Source organism: Tachysurus fulvidraco, chromosome 6, assembly GCF_022655615.1.
Source record: "Tachysurus fulvidraco isolate hzauxx_2018 chromosome 6, HZAU_PFXX_2.0, whole genome shotgun sequence".
NCBI lineage: Eukaryota > Metazoa > Chordata > Actinopteri > Siluriformes > Bagridae > Tachysurus > Tachysurus fulvidraco.
This window is the reverse complement of record NC_062523.1, coordinates 8011493-8035770: the sequence shown is the minus strand read 5'-3', so window position 1 is coordinate 8035770 and position 24278 is coordinate 8011493. Positions and strand designations below refer to the sequence as shown.

At 38.3% G+C, this 24278-nt stretch overlaps 1 protein-coding gene across 1 annotated transcript in view; it reads left to right on the top strand.

Moving 5' to 3' along the window:
• The first annotated feature begins 247 nt into the window (after window positions 1–247).
• Window positions 248–24278, top strand: part of LOC113640955 — an 80852-nt gene continuing 56821 nt past the window's right edge. Inside the window, exon 1 of the mRNA XM_047815428.1 lies at window positions 248–396. Coding sequence (XP_047671384.1) covers window positions 354–396 — 43 coding nt within the window. The 5' untranslated portion in view covers window positions 248–353. The remainder of the gene's footprint in view (window positions 397–24278) is intronic.

Sequence of the window (24278 nt, the reverse complement as noted above, 5' to 3'; positions counted from 1 at the left end):
TAGTGTTTATGTAAAAAATGATATGTACAATATTTTACAATAATATTCACTTCAGAAATTGTACAAATTATTATTAACTTTCAAACAGTGATTAATTATCTTATTATGATCCTCTTTTAAAGATTATATTGTTTATGAGAATTATTATTATTATTATTTTGGACACCTACAGTATGAACTTTCATCTGCTCTCTGTTGCACTTTTTTCTTAACTTCTGCTTCCGCTTGCTCTGCGGTGTCTCTAAAACCAATCATCTTTTAACTTCTACTTTAGCTACTACACAATGTGTAAGACTCATCTTTAATCAACTGACATCATCATCATCATCATCATCATCATCATAAACATCAGAATGCAGTATTTGGTGTTCATCATGTTTTGTTTTTTTTGTTCAGGTATTTAGTTTTCATTACTTGTTTGGGTGTGTATTGCTGATTGAGGGTCTGATGACTATTTATGTGAGTAGTGTATTTCAAATATAGTAATAACATTTTACTGGCACAACACAGCCTAAATGACATTTTTGTTATAATGTCTGGGTGTACACACACATTGGTATTTTTAAATATTTTTATAATAGGTATACACATGTTGCAGTATGTTTACTGCAATAATATTAAATTATTTTTATGTAATGAAGGGATATAATTTATCATTGAGTTTTAATCGGCAACTATTATAATGCTGAGTCATTATCACAATTCAATTGTCACGAATGAAAAGACAAGCGTACAAAAGTGTAGTTGGAAAAACCATTTACAAAAAGAAATGAATGTTTTATTATAGTAACATAAAAAAGTTGGTCTCTAGACTGTAGCAATTATGTATATATGGTATAAGAAATTCTTTATTTGTTTTATCTTCAATTCTACACAAACACCGTTATTGTAAGGCATCTTTTTTCTGCTCTACAAACTGACTAGCTATCATGGAATTTTTAATTTTTATTTTTACTAGGTGTTAAAAATTTGCAAGCTTTATGCAAATATTCAATATTTCTCAATTTTAAATTACTGATTTAATGATATAATCCATGCAGACAAATTAAAGTTTATGCAGTAAAATACCTGCACAAACAGACTGGTTTCTAGATTGGACTACATTGTAGATAATAATCATTTCATTATTCACTGTACAGATTATTTATTTATTTGATTGTTTGTTTGTTTGTTTGCTTGTTTGAACATTTAAATCTAGCATGTTTGTGCTCACAGTTCCAAATGAAAATTAGTGTCATATGGCTTATATGCAATATAAGCACGCAAGTAAATGTTAAATGTTGGCTTTATTTTTTACCCACAGATTGTACCAAGGCATTTGAGATCAATCCTCAAAACCAGATGAACAGAAATGTTTTAAAGGGAGAGAATGTTATTTTACACTGTGATCGAAATCAGACTATTAAATCTGAAGATATTGGCTGGCGTAAAGACAAGATTCTTCTTTTTAACTACAGCCCAGGAATAAACCTTACTGTGATCAACTACACAACAGGCAGGATGCATGTTGACCCACAAAATCCAAGAAAACTACAGATATCTGATGTACAGCCTTCAGATGCAGGATTATACTCATGTTTCCCATTTGACAAGGAGTGGATATTGACTATAGGTGGTGTTTAGATCATCTTTTTAATAAGTGTTTAATATGTCTTGTTCAGTATTGAAATAGCATACTTATGTCATTTTTAAAAGAGGTAATTATATTATTATAGATTATATTTGGTGAAAATAAGCATTACTGATTATTTTGTATTTTTTTTAGTTTTTGCCAATTCAGACAGAGGAATACAACAAGACAATATATGGCCATTCTACTTTTTTCAGTAAGCACAGTGTGTCTCACAGCGTGTCTCTTCTGTGGCGTGTGTCTTCACAGGTGAGAGACCACCAGATATTTTATAAAAGGTTTACCATTATTTCATCTAAAATAGCAGGTTTTTGACAATTAAACACTATGTAGTATATAGTATATATTGCATTCATTAAAAAAAATCATATAGATGACTTCATTAAGGGCAACAACACAGCAGTGTGATGTGAATGCAAAATAAATTAATAGATAAATAAAACAGGATAATAAATACACAGGACTTTTTACTGGAGTTCCGAAATCAGAACCATGAACCATTTATTATTATTATTATTATTATTATTATTATTATTATTATTATTATTATTATTATTATTATTATTATTGTTGTTGTTGTTGTTGTTGTTGTTGTTGTTGTTGTTAATATTAGTAGTAGTAGTGGTAGTAGTAGTAGTAGTAGTAGTAGTAGTAGTAGTAGTAGTAGTAGTAGTAGTAGTAGTAGTAAAGTTTTTGTTGTCAGAAGAGGAAGAATGATGACACCAAAATTATAATTTAAATTATACTGCAAAAAAGCCTAAATTTAATGTGTTAAATTGAATGTTAGGCTAAAGAAAATCTATGCTAAGGTGAATTTATGCTTCTGGTATTAATCAAGGCAGAAGTCATAAAAAAACTAAATGTACATAATTTTTGCCCTGTCCTCATAGTTAGCATTAGTCTTACTAATTACAAATTTCTAATCCTGTTATTCATTGCCAATTTCCAACATCTGTTGTTACTCTATTTTGTATTAGTAATTACAGCACAACTTACACCCAGGAATTACACTAACATTATTATGACTTTATCAAGATGGGAAGAAATGCCATTGTAATTTTTTTTTACTTTGTGATTGGTCCAAGGAATAGAGAATTTGAATTTCTTTACAGGAATTGGAAAGAAAGAGCAGCCACTGATCCAACTGAAACTAGCAATGAGCTTGTAAGTTGTTGTTTTGTTTTTTTTTTAAATATAAAGCTGTAGACATTTGAATGTTGAGTTAATATTCATAATAATTAAATTAATCCCTGAGTGGGGAAATGCAAAGACTATGAATTATCTGCCTGAAAAAATCTATTCATAATAAATATAACATTAAAAGTTTAGAATTAAAAAATTAATGTTTTAAAATAATATTGAGAAGATGGGTTGAGTTTTAATTCCTTTGTTTTATGTCCTGAATATGGAACTGTGTGTTTATCAAAATGTTTTTTATTTACTGACGAATTCCATGTAACATTTTGATCAACTCTACTTACCTAACCTAGAAAGGATTTCTAAATAACGTAAGTTATAAATGAATTTTGAGTTATAAATGAATGGAAATGAACTTGGACTTTCATTTTTTTTTTGTGTAACTAGGCAAAGGTATATAAAGATTCTGCCCATCACAGTGATACGATAACTATCTGTGTAAGTTTCCAACCATCAACATCTATCTATCTATCTATCTATCTATCTATCTATCTATCTATCTATCTATCTATCTATCTATCTATCTATCTATCTATCTATCTATCTATCTATTAATACATTCTTTTTTTTACAGGTCTACACCATGACAAGCTCAGATAATTTTTCCATTGGCTTTGAATCCTGAGCATCAACCATTTCTGCTTTACAGAGTCACCAGCTCTTCCTTCTACAGAAGCAGAAATCTGGATATTAAAACCTTCTTAAGGAAGCAGATGTTTGTATGTTCTTCAGCTAAGAACTGTTTTAATATGTTGTTAAACTGTTAGACTGTGTTAAAAGAGGCATCTCTATTTTTATGTTCCTGTTGCTTCTAAAATATAGGTCAGTTAAATGCTTATTTAAAATGAATGAAAAATAAAAATGTATAAATGTATTTTTGCCATTCAGCAGATCTTAAAATATATTTATTCATCTGGGGATGAATAAATATATATGTAAAACTTCCATAGACGCTTTTAACAGGTGAATATATATATATATATATATATATATATATATATATATATATATATATATATATATATATATATATATATATATATGTAACAGACCTAATCTGTGAGTTGGAGTGCATGTTGATGTTATACTGAGCATTGTGATTTGTGTGTGTAATACTTTTCCCCCCCGGAGCTCGCCGTAGATGGCGTGTGGGCATGCGCACAGGAGGGCAGTGTTCTCGGGAAGTTTTGGTGAGGAATAACAAGAGTTGATGAACAAACGATGTGCCCCTGTTTCTTTTTTTTTTTTTTAGTTTCATTTCAGTTTAGGCAAACCCGATGTTAAACGCTCGGTTACACTGGTGGCAGCGTTTTCTTTTTTGTTTTGTTTTGTTTTTTTGAAGTGCTCGCGTGGTTCGGTGTTGCGACGGATGTTTTATTAGTTAGCTTAGCTTTTAAAGTTTTAGTTAGTTAGGGTGCGCAAATTCATACCACCGAGTACATCATGTGGTGTAAGGAGGAGTTCGGTGTCTATCCGAGACGTGACCCAAGCAGCAGACACGTTAGGATCGAGTTACCACCGTGATGATAAGCAGAGTTTTTTGTGCTGGGCGCGTCAGTTCGAGGTCGCGGTCAGAGCGCTCAGGGAGGATGATGGCTCTGCAGCCTACAATTATGAACTGGCGTGAATTCTACCGACACGTTTGTCTAGTGCGGCGTTTCTGCTGTGGGACAGCCTCTCTGGTGCTGTTCAGTCGGATTACACAGTTGTTAAAGATAAACTCAAAGAGGCATTCGGGCAGACAGTTTATGGATCGCTTCAGAGCCAGCCTTTCAGCTCGGCCCAGAGCTCCGCGGGAAAGTTTGGAAGTGTATGCGGCTGAGATTAGCAGGCTGGTCGATTACGCCTCGTCGTTTCTTGGCTGGTCAGTATCCGGTGCTCAGAACTAAATGTCATGAGCGAGGAGCTACGCATTTGTAGGAGGCCGTCATAATTGCAGGTCGGTGTGAAAATGCCAGAGATGTAATAAAGACCGATTAAATGGCTGTGAATGCCGCTCATAGCGATGGTGACGAAGGGGCAGTGGCTGCTATTCAGTCTGGGAGAGACAATGTTGGACTGTACAGAGCAGTAGAAAGATTGGCAGACGAAATGAGGGACATGAGGATAGAATTGAGACGTTTAGGAGATGAAAACCAAAAACTCAATGCTAAAGTGAATTCTAAAATGAAGGAGGACTGGCAATGGGGCCGCTCTCAATCTAATGGAATATGTTGGTGGGGGCCGTGGATGCCAGTCACGGAGAGGTTGTTCACCTGGGAGACAGTGGATCAAACACAGCGACACGTATAGGTAAGGTATGGATTATGGTGATGTTAATGACTTGTACTCTACACGGTACCCTACAAAACGCAGTCCAAGTCCTAGTCCACACAGACAGAACAGCTATGAGGATGACTCAAGAAAGCATGGAGTACGTTTTATCTCTCCTAGTGCAGGGGAGCGACATAATGGGCCAGGAAACGGACTGTAGCTGATGTTACGGCCCGAACACCAGCTATGTTGATTAAGGGCTCTCAAATTGACAATACTTCTGGCAGTAACTCTATTTTCAAAGACTCTGATGATGCCAATAACACTGACCTAGGCCTGATGGTGTCACATGTGCGGGGAGTAATTGAAGGCGTGGAGGTTCAAATTTTAGTGGACTCTGGTTCCAACGTGTCTCTCATTAGTGCTCATTTTTGCATGTCCATCCCAGCACTGCGCAATCACCCAATGAAGAAGGAGTATGTGGCAGCTCGTGCCGTGAATGGACAGATGCTGGATACGTTGGGCACTATAACAATAACGTTTCAACTGGGAACGGAGTCATGGCAACACGTATTTCATGTGGTGAGAGAAACCACTCAGGCGGTGCTGTTGGGGTGGGACTTCCTGTTGAAGAATCGTGCCTTACTGGACCTCAACCGGGCAAAGTTAATATTAGTTTATTCATGACTGCATTCATCGGACACACTGTTTGTAGAGAATGCACACATACACGAACTGATTTGATTCAAGACTGACATCATTACATCAAGCATAAAATTTTGGTGTCCACTTTTGCCATTTAATAATACCATAACTTTTGTTTTACTATGTAGTCATATAATATATAATATAAATTCTCACTGAGGGCTAAAACCCCTAAAGATGAAACTCTAGAACCGCCCCTGCTCTTACGCCTACCAAAAATCACTGAAATATTACTTTTTACTTTTACTTCAAATACTTAAGTACAGTAAATATCAGAAAATTACTTTTGATACTTAAATACAGTAAATATCAGATACTTTAAGACTTTTACTTGAGTAGTATTCTAAAAGGTGACTTTTACTTCTACCAAAGTCTTTTTCTAGTACGATACTTGTACTTTTACTCAAGTATTGATTTCTACTACTTTATACAACACAGTGTGTGTATATATATATATATATATATATATATATATATATATATATATATATATATATATATATAATACTCATTAATACATTAATACACAAGACTGCAATTATGAAATATTTAAAAAAATGCAATGATTCTTTTATGAATGCAATATCAGAACCTCACCAGTCACCTTAGTGAAGAACCCCACCTTAGTGAATAAAAAGGAACATTAATACTTTACACAATATAACACTCAGTGAAACAGAAATAAATGTGAAAGAAAAAAAATCCACTTGCATATTCATTCATTCATTCATTTTCTACCGCTTAATCCGAACTTCTCGGGTCACGGGGAGCCTGTGCCTATCTCAGGCGTCATCGAGCATCAAGGCAGGATAGACCCTGGACGGAGTGCCAACCCATCGCAGGGCACACACACACTCTCATTCACTCACGCATTCACACACTACGGACAATTTTCCAGAGATGCCAATCAACCTACCATGCATGTCTTTGGACTGGGGGAGGAAACCGGAGTACCCGGAGGAAACCCCCGAGGCACGGGGAGAACATGCAAACTCCGCACACACAAGGCGGAGGCGGGAATCGAACCCCGACCCTGGAGGTGTGAGGCGAACGTGCTACCCACTAAGCCACCATGCCCCCCCCCCCACTTGCATATTAATGTTTATAATAGACTATAGAAAATAAATTTGCTTTGTATTAATGCTCCTATAATGTGAAATGAATAAGAATATCCTTTTGTATGACAGTACATTTAGCAATACTATAATACTATTACCAGAGATGGAGGACTCGAGTCATATTACTTGACTCGAGTCGGACTTGAGTCGCAAATTTGAGACTTGCTTGACAAATATTAAAAAAGACTCAAATTGACTTTGACTTGATATTCATGTCTTGAGGCTTGACTCGGACTTGAGTTAAATGACTCGAAATAACTTGGGTTTTTTTGTTTTTGTTTAATCTTTTTTGTCTATTTTGTTTTTAAATCTGTTTTTAAATGAATGGGGCTCATGAAAAATCTACATGCATGTTAAATTTATACAGGTTTGTAACATCATGAGGGTGAGAAAATGATGATGGAATTTTCATTTTTAGGTGAACTATCCCTTTAATTAATAAATTACACTCACTCCAATCATATCTCTCTCTCTCTCTCTCTCTCTCTCTCTCTCTCTCTCTCTCTCTCTCTCTCTCTCTCCCTCCCTCCCTCCCTCCAATAGTTAATTCACTTCAAGGTTTGTGGGGTTCTATAATTTACGTTTTTTGATTGACGTGATTGTTGTTATTCTGTTGTTAAAAAGGAAGTATATTATATATATATAGTTTTCGATGGTCTTCTGCCATGTTTGAGGCAGATTGAAACTTTTCATGCTTTTATGTTGGCCTTATTTCAGTTACATTTATGTCTTATTCTTTGTAGTTATGATTTTTAATCACTTTTATTCACAACTCACCTGTATGTGGACACCTTTTAAAAATAAATGCATATAATAATTTTTGTTGCAAATAAAACTCTCATAGTCCATAAATACTGTAGATTTAACTTTGTTTAATATATACATTTACTTAAATCATCAAACATATGTATGGCTTGCCAGTGACTTGCTTGACTCAAGCTACGACTTGACTTGAATTGCTTGACATAAAGCAGTGACTTGACTTGCTTGAGACTTGAAGGTTAAGACTTGAGACTTGCACATGTGTGACTTACTCCCACCTCTGATTTGTAGTCAGTGTAAATGTCGCTGTACATCGGGACCTGAAAATGCCTGCAGTTTATTAAAATAGAAGAATTAAATGATCACATGTCTTTGTACAAGTAACTGCTGAATTTTTAATATAGCAGTAAAAATGATCAATTAACTCACATTTACTACATGAACTATCTGTCTTTATTGTATGTTGTGGAAGTTCTGAGGTTTGAGAGAATTAAAGCATAAAATATCACACTGGAAGGCACGGGCAAGAGTAAAAAAAGGTTTCACTGTTTTATTGTGTTCAGCTGCGCAGCAGGACCCAACACTCCACTGTAACATGAGAGAGGAAGGGCCCCGATCATTGAGAACATCTGGATTTTATAGACCGGAAATAAATGAAACAGGACATGTAAAAGCAAAACATCATCAACCATTGGCTTAGAAGCATCGCCTGCTCATCTTCTGACCAAGATAATCTGTACCTACCAAAGTCCCACGGGAAAGGTCTGCTGGAAGTTTTAGGAAAACAACTGCAATCTCTAATCACAATAACTACCAGCCATGAGAAGCCTAGAAGCATAGAAGGACAGGTTCTTATAAACATCTCTAAAGTGAAAATTCCGACTACAATTCCCCCTTTTGTCCATGGGACAATACACAACATTTTTAATAATCATTAATCTGTAACAAAATCTAAACCTTATAATGAGATATACCTGTATTGTTAATCAACTACTTAATCCACAGCATTGCTAATCAGTTGCTTAATCAGTATACATTAATATTAATATCAGTATCCATTAATCAGCTAGAATATATATAATCACATCCAATAATGTACAATCTTACATAAGTGTATCATTTCCCCTGTAGGGTCCTCATGAATGCTTCATAAAATACATGATCTTCAGTGGACAATATGCTGTTTCTGTGGGGACAGGACCTGTACATAAAAAATGCAGTTAAGCATTAATCTTGTTGTAAATTCTCTACAAGTCACAGTCTCTACTGTCCACATTCACCTCTGTTTCTGGATCAGTCTGCACAAATTCAGAGAAATACTCATCGTCGAATGGAGGAATCCATTCAGTGTCGTTATCAATATCGTCCAGTTTCACAAGTTGTTGGTTGTTAGACTGGACATTATGATGTAATGAAAGCATTTGTATATGCAAGGGCCAAACAAACAATAAGATTAATACCACACTCACTGGGATTATCATTGATAGATAGGGAGTCCACTGTCCGAACAGTGTATACCAAAGTCCCCAAATATAATCTTCGTCTCATTTGGTATGCTACTTGTGCATATCATGCAGTGCATCAGAGATAGACCCATGGTCGTCGTCATTAAAGGGAAGCTGCAACATTGATCTCCTATAAGGGCACATACACCTCCCTCTTTAGCTAATAGAATATATAAGGCTATTCTATTTTGTGTTGTAGTCAATCTCAGGGCTGCGAGTTCTTGTTTGATATCTTCAGTTGACCGATTAGTGGAGTTAATATACTGTAAGTGTCAAGCAGATAATGTGTGACTTTTAGTTGATTCCGTACCGAGTCATCCCATACAGTGGGAAGAAGAAATCAAAGAGTTTACTCAGTTTACCTTTTAGTATATGTTCTGGCAGAGGAAAGTCGTCATTAGACACGTCTCTGCGACTTCTACCAAAGGTGGGAGTCTTTTCTGCATTCCCTCCTATTAACAGGCAGATCATAAGGATGCCAGTGATCCCTTGGACTCTAGGGTGATAGTCAAAAGGGCTCCTCATCTTACCAGGAGCTTTAAACTCGTCTATGTTGCTCGTCTCTAGAGGTCAGATCTTGTGTGTCTTGTGTGTGTGTGTGTGTGTGTGTGTGTGTGTGTGTGTGTGTGTGTGTGTGTGTGTGTGTGTGTGTGTGTGTGTGTGTGTGTGTGTGTGTGTGTGTGTATGAGTTCCAGGGTGACGTAGTCAGTGTGTAACACTGTATAGTTGTCTGCTGTCATAAGTCTCTGTCACATTTACCTCTTTCACTTTATTTATTTCATTCACATTTGTATTCACATTTGTGTGTGTCGATGTTACTCTTTCACATGAAGCTGCTTTTTCTGTGTTGGCAAGCAGGTGTTATATCTGTGTTTCTTCTGACTCAAACATTTTACGCATTGTAGAGAGTCAGTTGGAGCTCACGGAAGAGGTTACTAGCAGATCACTGTATGCCCTGATGCTCTTTCTCGTTCCTTTTAATAGCTGTCAGTTGCTGGTTTTTCCTCTGGCTTGGGAACCCGCTTACAGTGGCTAACGTGAATCCACGTCGCTCTCTCCGCAACTTTCACAGCAGTCTGCATGGTCAGAAGTACTAGAAATGGTTCAAACCACTGCATGGCTCTCTAGCTCTCTAGCTGAAATCCTTCACCACCACCCAGTCACCTTAGGCAGTGTTTCGTTCACCTGCTTATGAATTTGTGAAAGAATAGAGGACAAGGTTGCACAGTAACACAGCATCGCTCACAAAATAATTGGTGTACCGATATCTAGAGATACTGTTGTACCTCCCTCCTTTTGATGCATGGTTTTACTCATGCGTCAACTTATTATAGTAAGAAAACAATTTACTTGGTGAACATGGTTTGTCATTGGGGCTGTACCAAACCCCATTTTTCACCACATCCTGCTTTTCTCCATGCTGCTTTTTCTTCTGCTGTGCATCCTGCCTGTAGATATTCAAGGTCAGCTGTTGGAGTTCATATTTTCAAAATACACAGTTTCTTTATGCATAGAGGAATTCTTTATTTATTTATTTTTTAAGCTGCCTTTGCTGCTGCATCCGCTTTGGCATTACCCTGTACAATGGAGTCAGTTATCCCTGTATGTGCTTCAAATTCACATATAGCAATAGATTTTGTTCATAGGACTGCATTCAGGAGATCAGAAATCAGGCCATTGTACATGATTTATTTACCTAATAAGTAAGGGTACCTCTATGTTTCCACAATGTGCCAAATCATGTACTGTACTACCCTGAACGAATATCTGCTATCAGTATAAATGGAAACACTTTAGCCTTGTGCTAATTTACATGTTTCTGTTAGAGAAATTAACTCTGCTGCTTGTTCATAGAGGTTTCCTGGTAATGATTAAGATTTCACTATTTCATGTTCTGCAACTGCTGCATATCTTAAACAGCTACGGCCAGTTTTCTAGTTTCTGAAGGCTGATCCATTTATAAACAGTTCAAGATTTGGATTCAATGATGGTGTCTCCTGCAAATCAGACCTGCAAATTTAATTCACAGCTGTTACACGGTTGTGATGTTCTCCATCAACGTCTGTGAAAGATTTGCAGGGTTTAGTACAATACAGTGTTTTACTTTAACATTTGGCAGTTCAAGTAAAATAGTGTGATATCTCAGCCATCGTGCTGCAGACATATAGGGTAATTTCACTGTATTCTACAATGTCATTGATGAACATTGAAGCATCGATTGCTTTTTCAGCCTTTCCTACAGATCTTAAATACATACAGTAGGCAGTCCCACTGCCTCCAGATCCAGTTTAGTTAAAAAATAGTCTGCTGGTCTTAATTATCCTTCATGATTTTGCCATAATACTGATGTCATACACACCTTTTTTCCCCATATACTATCTGTGTGAAGTTAGTTTGGACCTGGTATACCTAATCTGGGTGTGGATTGTAAGGCTAGTTGCAACTGTTACAGAGGCCTTTTTTTTTCAGATGTCCTACTAAGTGCACTGTGGGCCTATAGACCCTTCCCATGAGCCACTGCACTCAACGGAGCCTTGAGGATTGCATAATAGTGTATAAAGGTCCTACAATAGGAACACATGCCTAAAAAATGACATTAGTTGTTTCTTTATTTTATGCTTTGGATTGTTTTGAATATCTGCAACTCTGATTTCTTCTAAACTTTTACTTGTGGCGTAAAAGCTTGTGGTGTCATCTCAAATATTCTGTCAGCCAAGGCTATACAGCTCAAAGACATTACAATAGTTTTCTCACTGTACAACACTGTGGGATCTGAACTGTGTTTCCAATTACCAGTTTTCATACATTTTAGTGTCCACATTCCTAAATCTTCCCACTTCTCTTTTTCGCCTTTTGATATCATAAATTCTCATAAGACTCATAAATTCTCCATAGTGAATGCGTGTGTCTTCCCTTGCTTTACATGTATTCTACCAAGACTCACTTCTATAGTACATCTGTAATTAACCTAATACATATTTTTCAACAATTGCTTCGTTTGCAGTTCTCAAACCCTCTTGTTCATAATGTGCATCTAGTCCCTTACTGTATGTGTGTGTGAGCTGTGCAGTGCAGATCATGTGTGTCCATGTATTGTATGCATGTAGTGTTACAGTAGTAACAGCACTGGTCTTATCTATGAGAGCTTGATTCACTGAATTCACAGCAGAGGTGCTGAGTTTCCCCTCATACACTTACAGAAGAGGTCTGGGTTTCTACTTAGGGCCCTGAAATTCAACTGTTTGTCTTGTACACACATTTAATACATTTGGGTACTATTTAGGATTATTTCCAATTTGAATATCAAATCTCTGCCCATCAGAATAATCGGGCAAAATTCAGATAGGAGAATGAACATTTGAATGACTAACACTGGTTATTCCCAACACACCTTATGGGTGCCTTAAATTTTTCTTTCACAATAATCCCAGATGCTCCGACTGAATTCAGGGATCTAAACTCTCATTTTTGGCACCTCACTTAACTCATTTATCTTGATCACAGTGTTTTCTGCACCAGAATCTGCTAAAACACAACGTCTTTCCCTTGAACATTAAATGTGTATTATAGGCATCTAAACTGTAGTTTGTATATGTGCCTTGTTTCTTTTCAAGAAAATCAATAGCATTAAAGACTTTAAAAGCATTTAAGTTGGAATCAGAAGTTAATCTGAAGCATTCCTTCATTGCAAAGCATCAAAGATTTTGAGTCACCCATCCCTTCAGTGACTGACCGCCTCGACCTGAGATGTTGATGGTCATGCACTTTCCTCGTCGCGTCTCTTGGGGCATTCCCTTGCCCAGTGATCTTGTCCTCCACAAATTAAACATCCACGCTCTCCCATTCTTCCTCTTCTGCCTCTACTATTTCCTCGATATCCTCGATGTGTTTGAGACCTCGCCACGGCTTGCATCATTGTCAGCTGAACTTTGTGTGTTTGTGCTTCTTTCTTCTTTTTCTGCTCCTGCTTATTTTGTGCCATCAGCTTTTCCGCATGCAGAGCATGTTGTTCGATAAGACTCAGCTTTCCAATGTCCCACGTAATGCATAGGTTTTTTCCAGATAATTCTGTGTTCAGTCCATTCATGAAGCTGTTTCTCAATTGCACCTCGTATGCTGTCACTACCCCCTCACTCATATACTGTGGGGGAATGCCATTTCTACCATTCTCATGATCTCGATGTCTCATGCACAGATTTTCATCCGGCCAATCATACTTAATTCGTGTTATGTCAGCTGCTAGTTTTCTTCCCAACAGGCGCCTCAGTTCAAGCGAGATGGGACGAAATTCTTTGCGAAAACATTCCAACTCCACACCAAACTTTTTCCCCTGACTTCTCTTGGGTCAGGAAGGTGCTCATGAGCATGTTCAATGTCCTTTAGTGTCCTGGGATAGTGTACTAGCATGGGGTCTCCATCCGTCCCTACTTCCACCATGGGCATTGTAATCACACTCTGAAGTTGTCCTTTAACCTCTGAAGTAGAAGCCTCTTCTTCAACTGGTTCAGGATCAGCATTGTACTTTTGCTTCTCTGTCTGGCGTGTACGATCCGCGATAGGTGGGGAGGGTGGACTCTTCTTCATAAAGAAGGACTCTTCTTTGGTTCCGCACGAGCTGGCTCCATATCCATGCACACCTGTCGACATGACGCAGCCGCTCCCAGACGTGGTCGAGGAGGCAGTCCATCCAGTTCAGGATTGCATTCATAATTGCATTCATAAGTAGACCTGCCAGCAGTGAGTTGCAGTAGTCCAGTCTTGAGATGACAAAAGACTGAACAAGTAACAGAGCAGCCTGTGTGGACAAAAGTGGCCGAATCCTTGTAATGTTGTCGAGAAGGAATCGACATGAGTGTGTCACATTAGCAACATGTGAGGAAAAGGACAGTTGATTGTCCATGCTGCTGAAAGGTTGAGAAGGATGAGGACAGATGACAGCTTGGCTGATCTAGCAGCATGTAGTTTTTCAGAGACATCCAAAAGGGTTGTCTGTTGAATGTGCTGCTTTAAAGCCAGACTGGTTGGGATTTTGGAGGTTGTTCTGTGAGAGATAGACAGACAGTTGATTATAGACAATGCATTCAAGAATTTTTGAAAGAAAAGAAAAGAAGTAATATTGGTCTGTACTTTCCGATGTCTGATGGATCCAGAGCAGTGGATTTTCAGTGGATTTGATAGTGTCTCTAGATTTTGTACAAATTTGAGCAGCGTGTTGACTGGCAAATTTACCTTCCATATACGGTAGCTAATTGATTAACATCAAAAGGGGAAGTGCAGCAACAAGTCTAGTGTCTAATATGGGAGGAGCAACAAGTGTGAAACAGACATCACCACATTCAATTGCTCTGAAAAGATAAAAGTTGCTCAGAATGAGGCTGGAAGACAAAGGGCCCACACTTGTAAAGACATGGTTTGCAAGAACATTCTTCAACGAAACATGATCACACCATGGTAATGAATAATAAACCACATTCTAAGTCACTATTTATTTTCAGCAGGAGACAAGTTCCTGTGAAAACCACAGACAGTTCTTGCCAGTCCTTCACATTGCATTACACCATGGCAGCTAGTACAAAAAGTCATATACACTGGTACTTGTGTAATGATGATTTTAAGTCTCCTTACATTTGAATATTATTTAAACATGAACAGGATGATTAAGCAACTGATGCTTAGTGTCAACGGTTCAAATCATCAGCTTGTGTACTAGCTCCCTTACCTACATGTTTTTTCTAACCAGAAGCATTTGAAACTCTTCTAAAATTAAAAGTAAGCTGCATTGATTCCCATCAATTTTCACATTCAAAAATACTTCTATTGATCACTGCAGCACTGAATGGTCTTACATCATAGTACCTGAGACATTTTCTTTTATTTATTTACATTTACATTTACATTTACATTTACAGCATTTGGCAGACGCCCTTATCCAGAGCGACGTACATAAGTGCTTAAATCTCTAACACTGAATACATTAGTGCTGGTTCACTAGGTTACATACTTAAGATACCACAAGTTTAAAACATTTGTTCAAAGTTACAATGAAAAAGTGTCAAAGTTTTGTTTTTTTTTGTTTTTGTTTTTTTAAATGCAAAGGATAAGGAAAGTGCTAGTTGAAGTGCTTCCTGAATAAGTAGGTCTTCAACCGCCGCTTGAAAATAGCCAGTGACTCGGCTGTCCGGACCTCTATGGGAAGTTCATTCCACCACCTTGGTGCCAGTACAGAGAAGAGTCTTGTAGTATACTTGCCTCTTACCCTGAGAGATGGTGGGACCAGTCGAGCAGTGCTGGTAGATCGGAGGTTACGGGGTGCAGTGCGAGGAATGATGAGGACTTTGAGGTAAGAGGGGGCTGGTCCATTTTTGGCTTTGTAGGCCAGCATCAGTGTTTTGAACCGGATGCGTGCAGCTACCGGAAGCCAGTGGAGGGATCGCAGCAGCGGGGTGTTATGCGAGAACTTTGGCAGGTTGAAAACAAGCCGGGCAGCTGCATTTTGGATCATTTGCAGAGGACGGATTGCGTTCATAGGTAGACCTGCCAGCAGTGCATTGCAGTAATCCAGTCTAGAAATGACAAGAGACTGAACAAGTACCTGGGCAGTCTGTGTGGACAAAAATGGCCGAATCCTTCTAATGTTGTAGAGAAGAAACCGACATGAGCGAGTCACATTTATTTATTTGTTTGTTTGTTTGTTTGTTTGTTTATTGTTATTGTTGTTATTATTATTATTATTATTATTTAATTACTGCTTGTTTATTTGGTGAAGCATGCACCAAGTTTAGCTCAAGATGCACTTCATAACAAATTATCAAAACTATAATCTAATAAAATTATACTCTGATGTGGTTCAATTATTAGCCAAAACCGCTACAGATTGAGGCACAGATGTAATAGAGTAGCGTTTTTTAAACTGTGTGGAAAAAAGAAGACTAAAAGACATGGTCATTTGGTTGTAGCTAAATATAACACCCAACCTCACTGATGTTATTGTGTCTGAGTAATTAGAAATCCCCAAAGCTATGCTCTAACTGTACTGGAAAGCCCCAATGGAAGAGTGGAGCTCATAACAACAACAAATGGGAACTATATCTGGACTGAAATTTTCAACAAGCACATATGGGTTTGATGGTCAGCTGTCCATTCTTTTGGTATAATATATTTAAGCATAGCATAGTTTATTATTTTCCTTGTCTAGTATAGGTCTAGAATTGCTGAACTTTCAAAATTGTCTTCACACCCTTTAGCCTTACTTTATCACATCACAACTGTAACAGCAGTCTTGCTGACTCAATATCGACATTTCTTCATTCTCAAAACATCAAGCTCATGGAGGAGTTCAAACCTGTGAGAATTATCTCGTTTACAGTCCTGGGCCAGTGTCTGAGAGTATGATGTATAATGTATGATGGACCTATATCAACACTTGAGAACCACTTGATAGAACCACAGTTAAACATAAAGAAATTTTTACTCTACCCTTTAATAGAATAACATGAAATATTTCAAGTCAACCAGCAATCTGGTGCAAACAACAACACACAAATGCAGCGCTTGCCAGTGTACAAGTAACCCACTCAAATAATTGAACTGATGGATCAAATATTTCTATCACTATCTCTCATACTTGAGAATAATTGTTTCTTATTTACACTTATATATTTGTTTTCTTTTTCTACGTAAAGCATAGCATGTTTAGTCATGTAAAATACACTTATTTATACACTGCTCAAAAAAATTAAAGGAAACACTTAAGCAACAAATCCTAGATCTGAATGAATGAAATAGTCTTATTAAATACTTTGTTCTTTAGATAGTTGAATGTTCTGACAAAAAAATCACACAAAAATGATAAATTTTTTTAACCCATGGAGGTCTGGATTCAAGTCAAGAAGCTTTTATTGTCATTTCAACCATATATAGCTGTTGCAGTTGTTGGAAAAAATCTTAGTAGAAATAATTAAAATATTATTCCTTACAATACTATAACCAAAGTAAAGTATTGGGCCCATTTAGGCCCAAGTATAAAGCACATTTGTAATAACAACTTGTTATGTAGAAGGGAAAAGACCATTGTTCCCAGACCTTAGCTCATAAATTGTTATGGAAAATGAAGAACACCATGGTTCTCAGACTTTGGTCCATAGCAATAACATGTTATGTAGAATGAAAAAAAACAGTGGTCCACAGACCTAGGCCCTGAAAAATAAGGGGAGGAAAATCCATAAATGGGCATATGGGTGAAAGGTAATGGGAAATAAGGGGAAATTGGGTCAGTGTATTTAGAAAACATAGGAGATGATTCCGGTAAATAAGGTGATATGGCACCTGGGCTCCTAGGAGTGCCAGGGTATATATTGAGAAGATATCTGAGGTTTTCTTTTTTGGTTCTTCGGGGGCGAAGGTGTGCGTGTGGGGGCGCGCGCACGCGGGCGCGTGCCCGTGTCCGCGGGTCAAGGTGGGTGGTTTTTATTTTTGCAAGGACGTCACGAGAGTTCTTGTTTTTCTTGATTGATTTTGCATGACATGCTCTTTTTGGGGGTTTTCATTTGTTACTTTTAATTTGGCAATTTGATACTTTGAATTTGGCAATTTGTTACTTTGAATTTGGCAAATTATAATTTGTTGGCTGATTGACCATAATAAAGAAGTTTGCTCATTCTCATCTAGGTCTGAGGAGTTTTCTCAGTATTTTTGTAGTAATTATAGAGTTAACAGTGAAATTTAACTAAAGGCCTAAGAGAAGAGATCACCCTCTGATGTGTCGACTTGGAGACCGGCTCTGAGTTCCGACATATCTAATGGCACCCCAGATGGGACTTCAAAGGGGCTAGCTTGACCTGTGTCCGGGACCAGGACCACTCTCTCTGAAGGGTCACAGAGGCCGGCCATAATATTAAGGTAAGCAGACGCCTGTTATATTCGAAGTCTGTGCGTAGTGAATCTGTGACCTGAAAAGGGAGGGGTGGCCCTGGGAGGCGGACAGCTGCTCTTGAAGTCAAGAACTCTTAAGGGTGAAATACAGTATAATCAGTATAATAACTGGATGAGAAGGGAAATAGATAAAGTTGTTTTTTTTTGTTTTGATTTGTGACTGTGTGAGTGGCAGGGTAAAATCTCATGGGCGGATTCTGTTGTGAGAGGCACACACACACTTAGACAGAGAGAGAGGTGTGTGTGTGACAGGCATAATCTCATGAGTGAGTTCTGTCGTGAGAGGCACGCACACGGAGAAAGAGGGAGAGGTGTGTGTGTGACAGAACAAAAATCTCATGGGTGCATTCTGTCGTGAGAGACACACACACGGAAAGAGCGTGGGAGAGACAGAGTGAGGGGTGTGTGTGTGTGTGACAGACAAAAACTCATGAGTGAATTCTGGTGTATACATTTTTTACTTATTTATATTTTTGGTATTAAGGATTGAAAATTCCTGTGGCGTACCGCCGGTGTGTATATAACTCACAGCCGGGACTGAACGAGCAGGTGGTGAAAACGCGTTGGCCCTAGATACCGCTGTCCAGCGAGACAGGTCTGCTTGGTAGGGCTGGGTGGGGTACCCCGTATTTATAAGTGTTATAAGTGTTTATATACGTGCACGTTATCATCATAAGTATACGGCGATTCACAATGAAAAGTGGATACGGCAACGTACACATTGATAAGTGGACAGAGCCAAATGAGTATTCATAAATAAGTGTACGCCATATAAGTATACATAAATGATACGTGTACGGTGTGTAATGTGTATGAATTGTTTATGTGCACATGTGTATTTGTGTATTGTCAAACTGAATGACGATTCAGTTTGATGTGTGATAAAGTATAAACAAGCAATTGTGAAGTGTTTTATGGCACTTATAAGATCTTATAAAATGAGTTGCAACGGAAAAAAGCGCTAAGTCACACAAGCAGAACATAACATTTATTTATGTTACACAAGCATTCAATTATAGCAGAGAACTGTATGAGACACACTGAGTGAAAATAAGATTCACCTGATTCATCTGATTCACCTTGCTTCATAGTTTTCAATATTTTTTAATAAATCCCCAAGGGTCCAAGAAGTATCTAAGCCTTTTAATCCAAATTGCTGTGTTCGCCTTACAATAGTTATTTTTCTGACCGAAGACTGTGCACGGAGTTTATTCCCGTCCATTTTTTTTCCGACTCTCGCTTCCTAGTTGATGAACTACAAATTCGATGTCATGTTTGTAGTCCAGCCTCACATGAGCCAATAGGTGCCCCATAGAGCAGAGATAGACAAGCTTAGAAGCCAATACCCGGTAACAGATATTTGTTTGGCAGTTGGACCAGCCAGTAACAAGTAGCGAGACCCTGACGTCCCTTTAGCCAATAAGGAGACGATTTTAACGAGGAGCGATAAGGGCCATCTGGCAAGGTGAATGTTATGACTTAATTCCCAAACACACACATACACACAGAACTTTCCTGAGTTTTTTCTTTTCTCTTTTTGTGAGCAGATACTAATGCCTAGTGGGAAAAACCATTCATATAAAATTAAATCATTTTAAGTTTTTTAAAGAATTTAAACAATTCTTGGGCCATTCTTTTTGACTTCATAAGTTTTGTTTGTTTTGTTGGGGAAAGTTTTTTTTAGTAGTGTTACACCAGGTGTAAGTTATTTTTATTTTATTTTTTGTCTTTGTCTTTGTTTTATTTTATTTTATTTTTTTGTTGTTTGTGTTTGTTTATATGGATCCCATTAGCTGAAAGTCTATGCAATCAGCTAGTCTTCCTGGGTCCACACATATGCATATTCATACATACAAATCTGTTTTTAATTCATAACAGGACTAGACATAAACTACAATATGATTTATAATTACATTAAGACATATAAAAACCTAATGTAGTGTTTTTGTTTCAGTAAAAGAAACCCTCCATTTTAGCTTCTGTAACTCTGTGCCAGTAAGGCCTAGAATCACCTTGACATTTGTAACACACACACACACACACAGAGATTGTTTTGGTTCCAATGAGATTGTTGTTTTTTCTTTCTCTCTTTTCTGAGTGTTAGAGGTTTTAGAAGCTGAAAACTTGGAGCATTATCTAACCGTGTAGAGTTATATTATGTTATAAGTGGGTCGTTAGATGAGACAATTACCAACAAGTTAACAACAATTTAATTGATTTGTTCTTTTCACTTTTATTTTTTATTTGTATTTTTTCCTTTTTGTCAATGTAACAACAATTTAATTTTTACAACTTAACAATTTGTTTTGATTATTTATCTAAGTGATTTAACAGTGATTTAACTGGTAGTTTATTTGATTGATTGATTGTTTATTTGATTTTATTTGATTTATTAGTGAGTTAATTAATTGAATAGGTCAATACTTGGTTGAGTATGTAATTATTTGAATGTTCAGTTGATTTGATTTTAATCAATTTTAATTTAATTTTTATTTTGATTGAAGTTATACTTATTGGACTTATACTCTGATCTTGATATCTGCCTTGTCTTTCTTGAGAATTATACTAGAAGGAATCCTGCACAACCACGTTTTCCAGAAAAAGAATAAATGTTCAACTGCAATAATTACAGAACCACGTGACAGTGCCACAAGGGCGAGACAAGGGTGCATGATGGAGAAAGGTAAAAGAACTTAATTACTCCAGCTGCAATTGTAATAATAAAGCACAAGATGGCTGAAAAAGAAATTAAGATGAGAGTAAGTATAAAATGCTGGGGAGAAGTAAAAAGCATGGTGAAATTTTTTTTGTTTAAATTTTTTACATTTTAGTAAGTTTTTTAGGAAAATGTTGTAATATTGCAATGTTGGGCTCTGCTAGGAGCAGAATTTCTGTATTTGTACTTACTTTGTCTGATCAGATATACAGAGCATTTAGGCATTCATTTGCAGGGTTGATTGCTTACTGTGCATAATCATATGATGTATGAATGGGCATTTATTGATATGGGTATTGAGAAGAAAATATTTAGGAGAGCTTTTGTTTCTGTTTTGCTTTTGATTTTTGTTCTGTCACTTTTGGTGTGGTTGGAAGTCTGTGATTGGTTGCAGTGATAGGCCCTAAGACAGCTCTTTTCTACTGAAAAGCACAGGTGAACATTGCACTTGCTACACAGTGTGTTTGTGTATCCACAATTACAGTAAACTGGAAGAATAGACTAACTGAAAGAGAAATCTACATATTATCCAGCATATCCATTTGCACCTGTCCCTGTAATTATGGTCTAATTGAAAATAAGTATAAATTTAACAGAAAAGCACATTTAGAAATGAATTACAATGAATCATCTTACAGTTTAAATTTCGATTTGGGATGATGTAAGAAGTGCAGTGTCTTTATGTAAGGCATAAGGCATAAGGCTATTTTGACTCCCACTTTGGCCCAAACTTGTAGAATTACAGCATGGACATAAGCTCTAGTTTTCCAAAATAACTAAATATGTATGTGTTCTAGACATTGTAATGAACACAGAAACTTTTTTGAGGAATTTTATACGGATCTTGACAAAACCAGTCATGGAAAAAAAAATAATAAATTTGCAGGTAGGGTGAGTTCATGGCCAAGTGACTGGAAAAATAAACAAGGTGGTGTTGTAATTCTGCAACGGTGGGCTTTACAGGGTTAAAGAAGCTAAAAGCAGAACAGAGTAAAGAACAGGAGTAAGAGTAGGCTACAGCCCCACCCTCAGGTGAATGTGAGGAGCAGCTGCAACCGCCATCTTATAACGAACATTACAGATCCGAGTACAATGGGATCCATCAATACAGTTGGGAGAAGGAGGTGAAACACAAGAAATAGAACTGGAGATTACAGGAGGGCAAGTCAGAGGAGTAATCCGGCAGACGTCAGCAGAAAAAGAACGTCCCAAGGGAAAGCAAGAGGACTGCCCTACCATGGTAAAGGGCGGCAGCAGAGGAGAAGAAAGAAAATACCCAGAATGCCCAGAAGGGGCTACAGGAGGAAGAGAGGAAGTGCTGGAAGATGATGAATACCGACGCCTGTACTGGGACAGGGAGGTGGAGAAAGCTAATGCCCGATGGGAGGAAGGGGACTCCCACTTATCGAGGCAACAAGCAGAGGAGCGTAATATGGAGTGGTTGACTGAATACACACACCCGCCAGGTTTAAAAAGACACAGCACACCAACAGCACATTGGGCAGGAGAACATATGGAGCCACAAATGGAAGATGTCTGCCAGTCGGGAAGGAGAGGATTAATAAAGACCGGGCAGGTGGAACATCATAAGAGCCTAAGCGAAGCCCAGGGGTCCCTAAGCAAACCAAACGACTGTGCGACAAAAAGGACCCTCATAGCGGTCCAGGAGGAGCAAGAAAAGAAACAACAGACCAAGGCAGATGGGAATTTATTACCCAATGGAAAGACAGGGGAGGTGCAGCAACGGCATCAACAGCTGGTGGAAGGTACAGAGATGCCCGGCGAGAGAATAAAAGGACGGAGTAACCAAAAGTCTCTCACCCCAATGGAAATAGTGAGTGATGACGAAATAAGCTCAAGGGCGGCCCCAGTTGATGTGGAGCCCCTGCACGATATGAGAGGAGTAAGAGTGAGACTGGAAGAAGAAGTGCAGCTGACCCCCTTGGAAACAGCAGGAAAGAGCAATAAAGGAAGCTCTGGAACGAAGCCAGAAAGCAGATGTGACGATGGAGGAGTTACGATGTCAAGCATCACGACTGGAGATGAAGGTGGAGGAATTGGAGTTTGAATATAAATACTTGGAGGAGGAACAGAAACGAGTGAAGAAACAATTTAAAATTCTCCAAAGAACAAGGAAGACACGGAAGAAGTTAGACAAACAAAAATGGGGCGACATCCAAAGAAACAGGCACATGCAGACCCGATCCCAGATGGGAAGAGGCAAAGGTGGGGAGACGCAGCAGGTGACCCCCGAAAGTGAGAGCTCCAGTGAAGAAGAGGAGGAGACAGAAGCACAGAGAGCAACACAGCTCCCCCTGATAGTTAAAGGAAAGCAAATGCATTATGTGCCATAGACATTTATGGATGTGACTGGATTGGTAAAAAGACTGCCAAGTGTGCGAAGGAGCACAGAGATGGATCACAAAGTTCAAGGAACAAACGACCCTTACAAAGTTTGGCTCTGGGAGATCTGAAGCCAATCCTATGCCAGACCATAGGAAAAGCAAAAATGATGGAACTACTCCACCTTGCTGGATTAGGAAGAGAGGCAGATGATCCAAGGGGAGATGGAATAACCTTCGGCCCATACAGGAATGACCTGTAGGATCAGTTAAGGACGGCCTACCCAACCAAGACAGACCCAGGAAAAGTGGAAAAATAAAGCTGGAAGAAGGGGTTGCCGAGTTCATACTGAAACTCCAGGAGTCCTGGAGAGAGGAGATGGGAGCAGCATGGGATGAGACACCTGCAAGTGAGACACTGTTTAAACTCATGTTAAAAAGGGCACTCCCTGAGGAAGTCCAAGACCAACTGGAAACAGTGGTGGGTCTAAACACCATGCCATGGGCCACCTTCGAAGCGAATGTAATACACCATACAGAGTTACACAGAAAGAGGAGGAGAGAGGCAAAGAAGGATGCAGAAGATTTAGTAATGCAATTGCACAAGGCGCAGCTGGGAGAACTAGCAAGAAATAAACAAGAAAGCCATGAAAAGAAGAAGAAGGAAGATAAAGTCTATGCCTCAAAACAGGCGGCAGTCATGGTGGTTCCAACCGCTGCTCAGGCTGTGCCACCTCAAAATGGAGGAGTACCACAAGTGATGATGACACAGTCACAGCCACTGCCTCCAACCATGATGCAATACCCAATGCAATACCCAATGAGTTATCCCATGAGTATGCACCTCAACAGCGTGGATGGGGACCAGGCTGAGGTCGAGGAACAAGAGGACAGCGAGACAGTTGCGCAATATCTCCATCGCCTCACTGACATACAGTACACAACGCGCACAGCGGCCTCATTCCCCCAGCAGGATATGAGTGAGGGGGAAGTGACAGCGTACGAGGCACACTTGAGAAACAGTTTCATGAATGAATTTCATGATTCCAGAAATATCTGACAAGGTGAAAAACCTATGCATCACGTGGGAAACTGGAAAGCTGAGCCTCATCATACAAC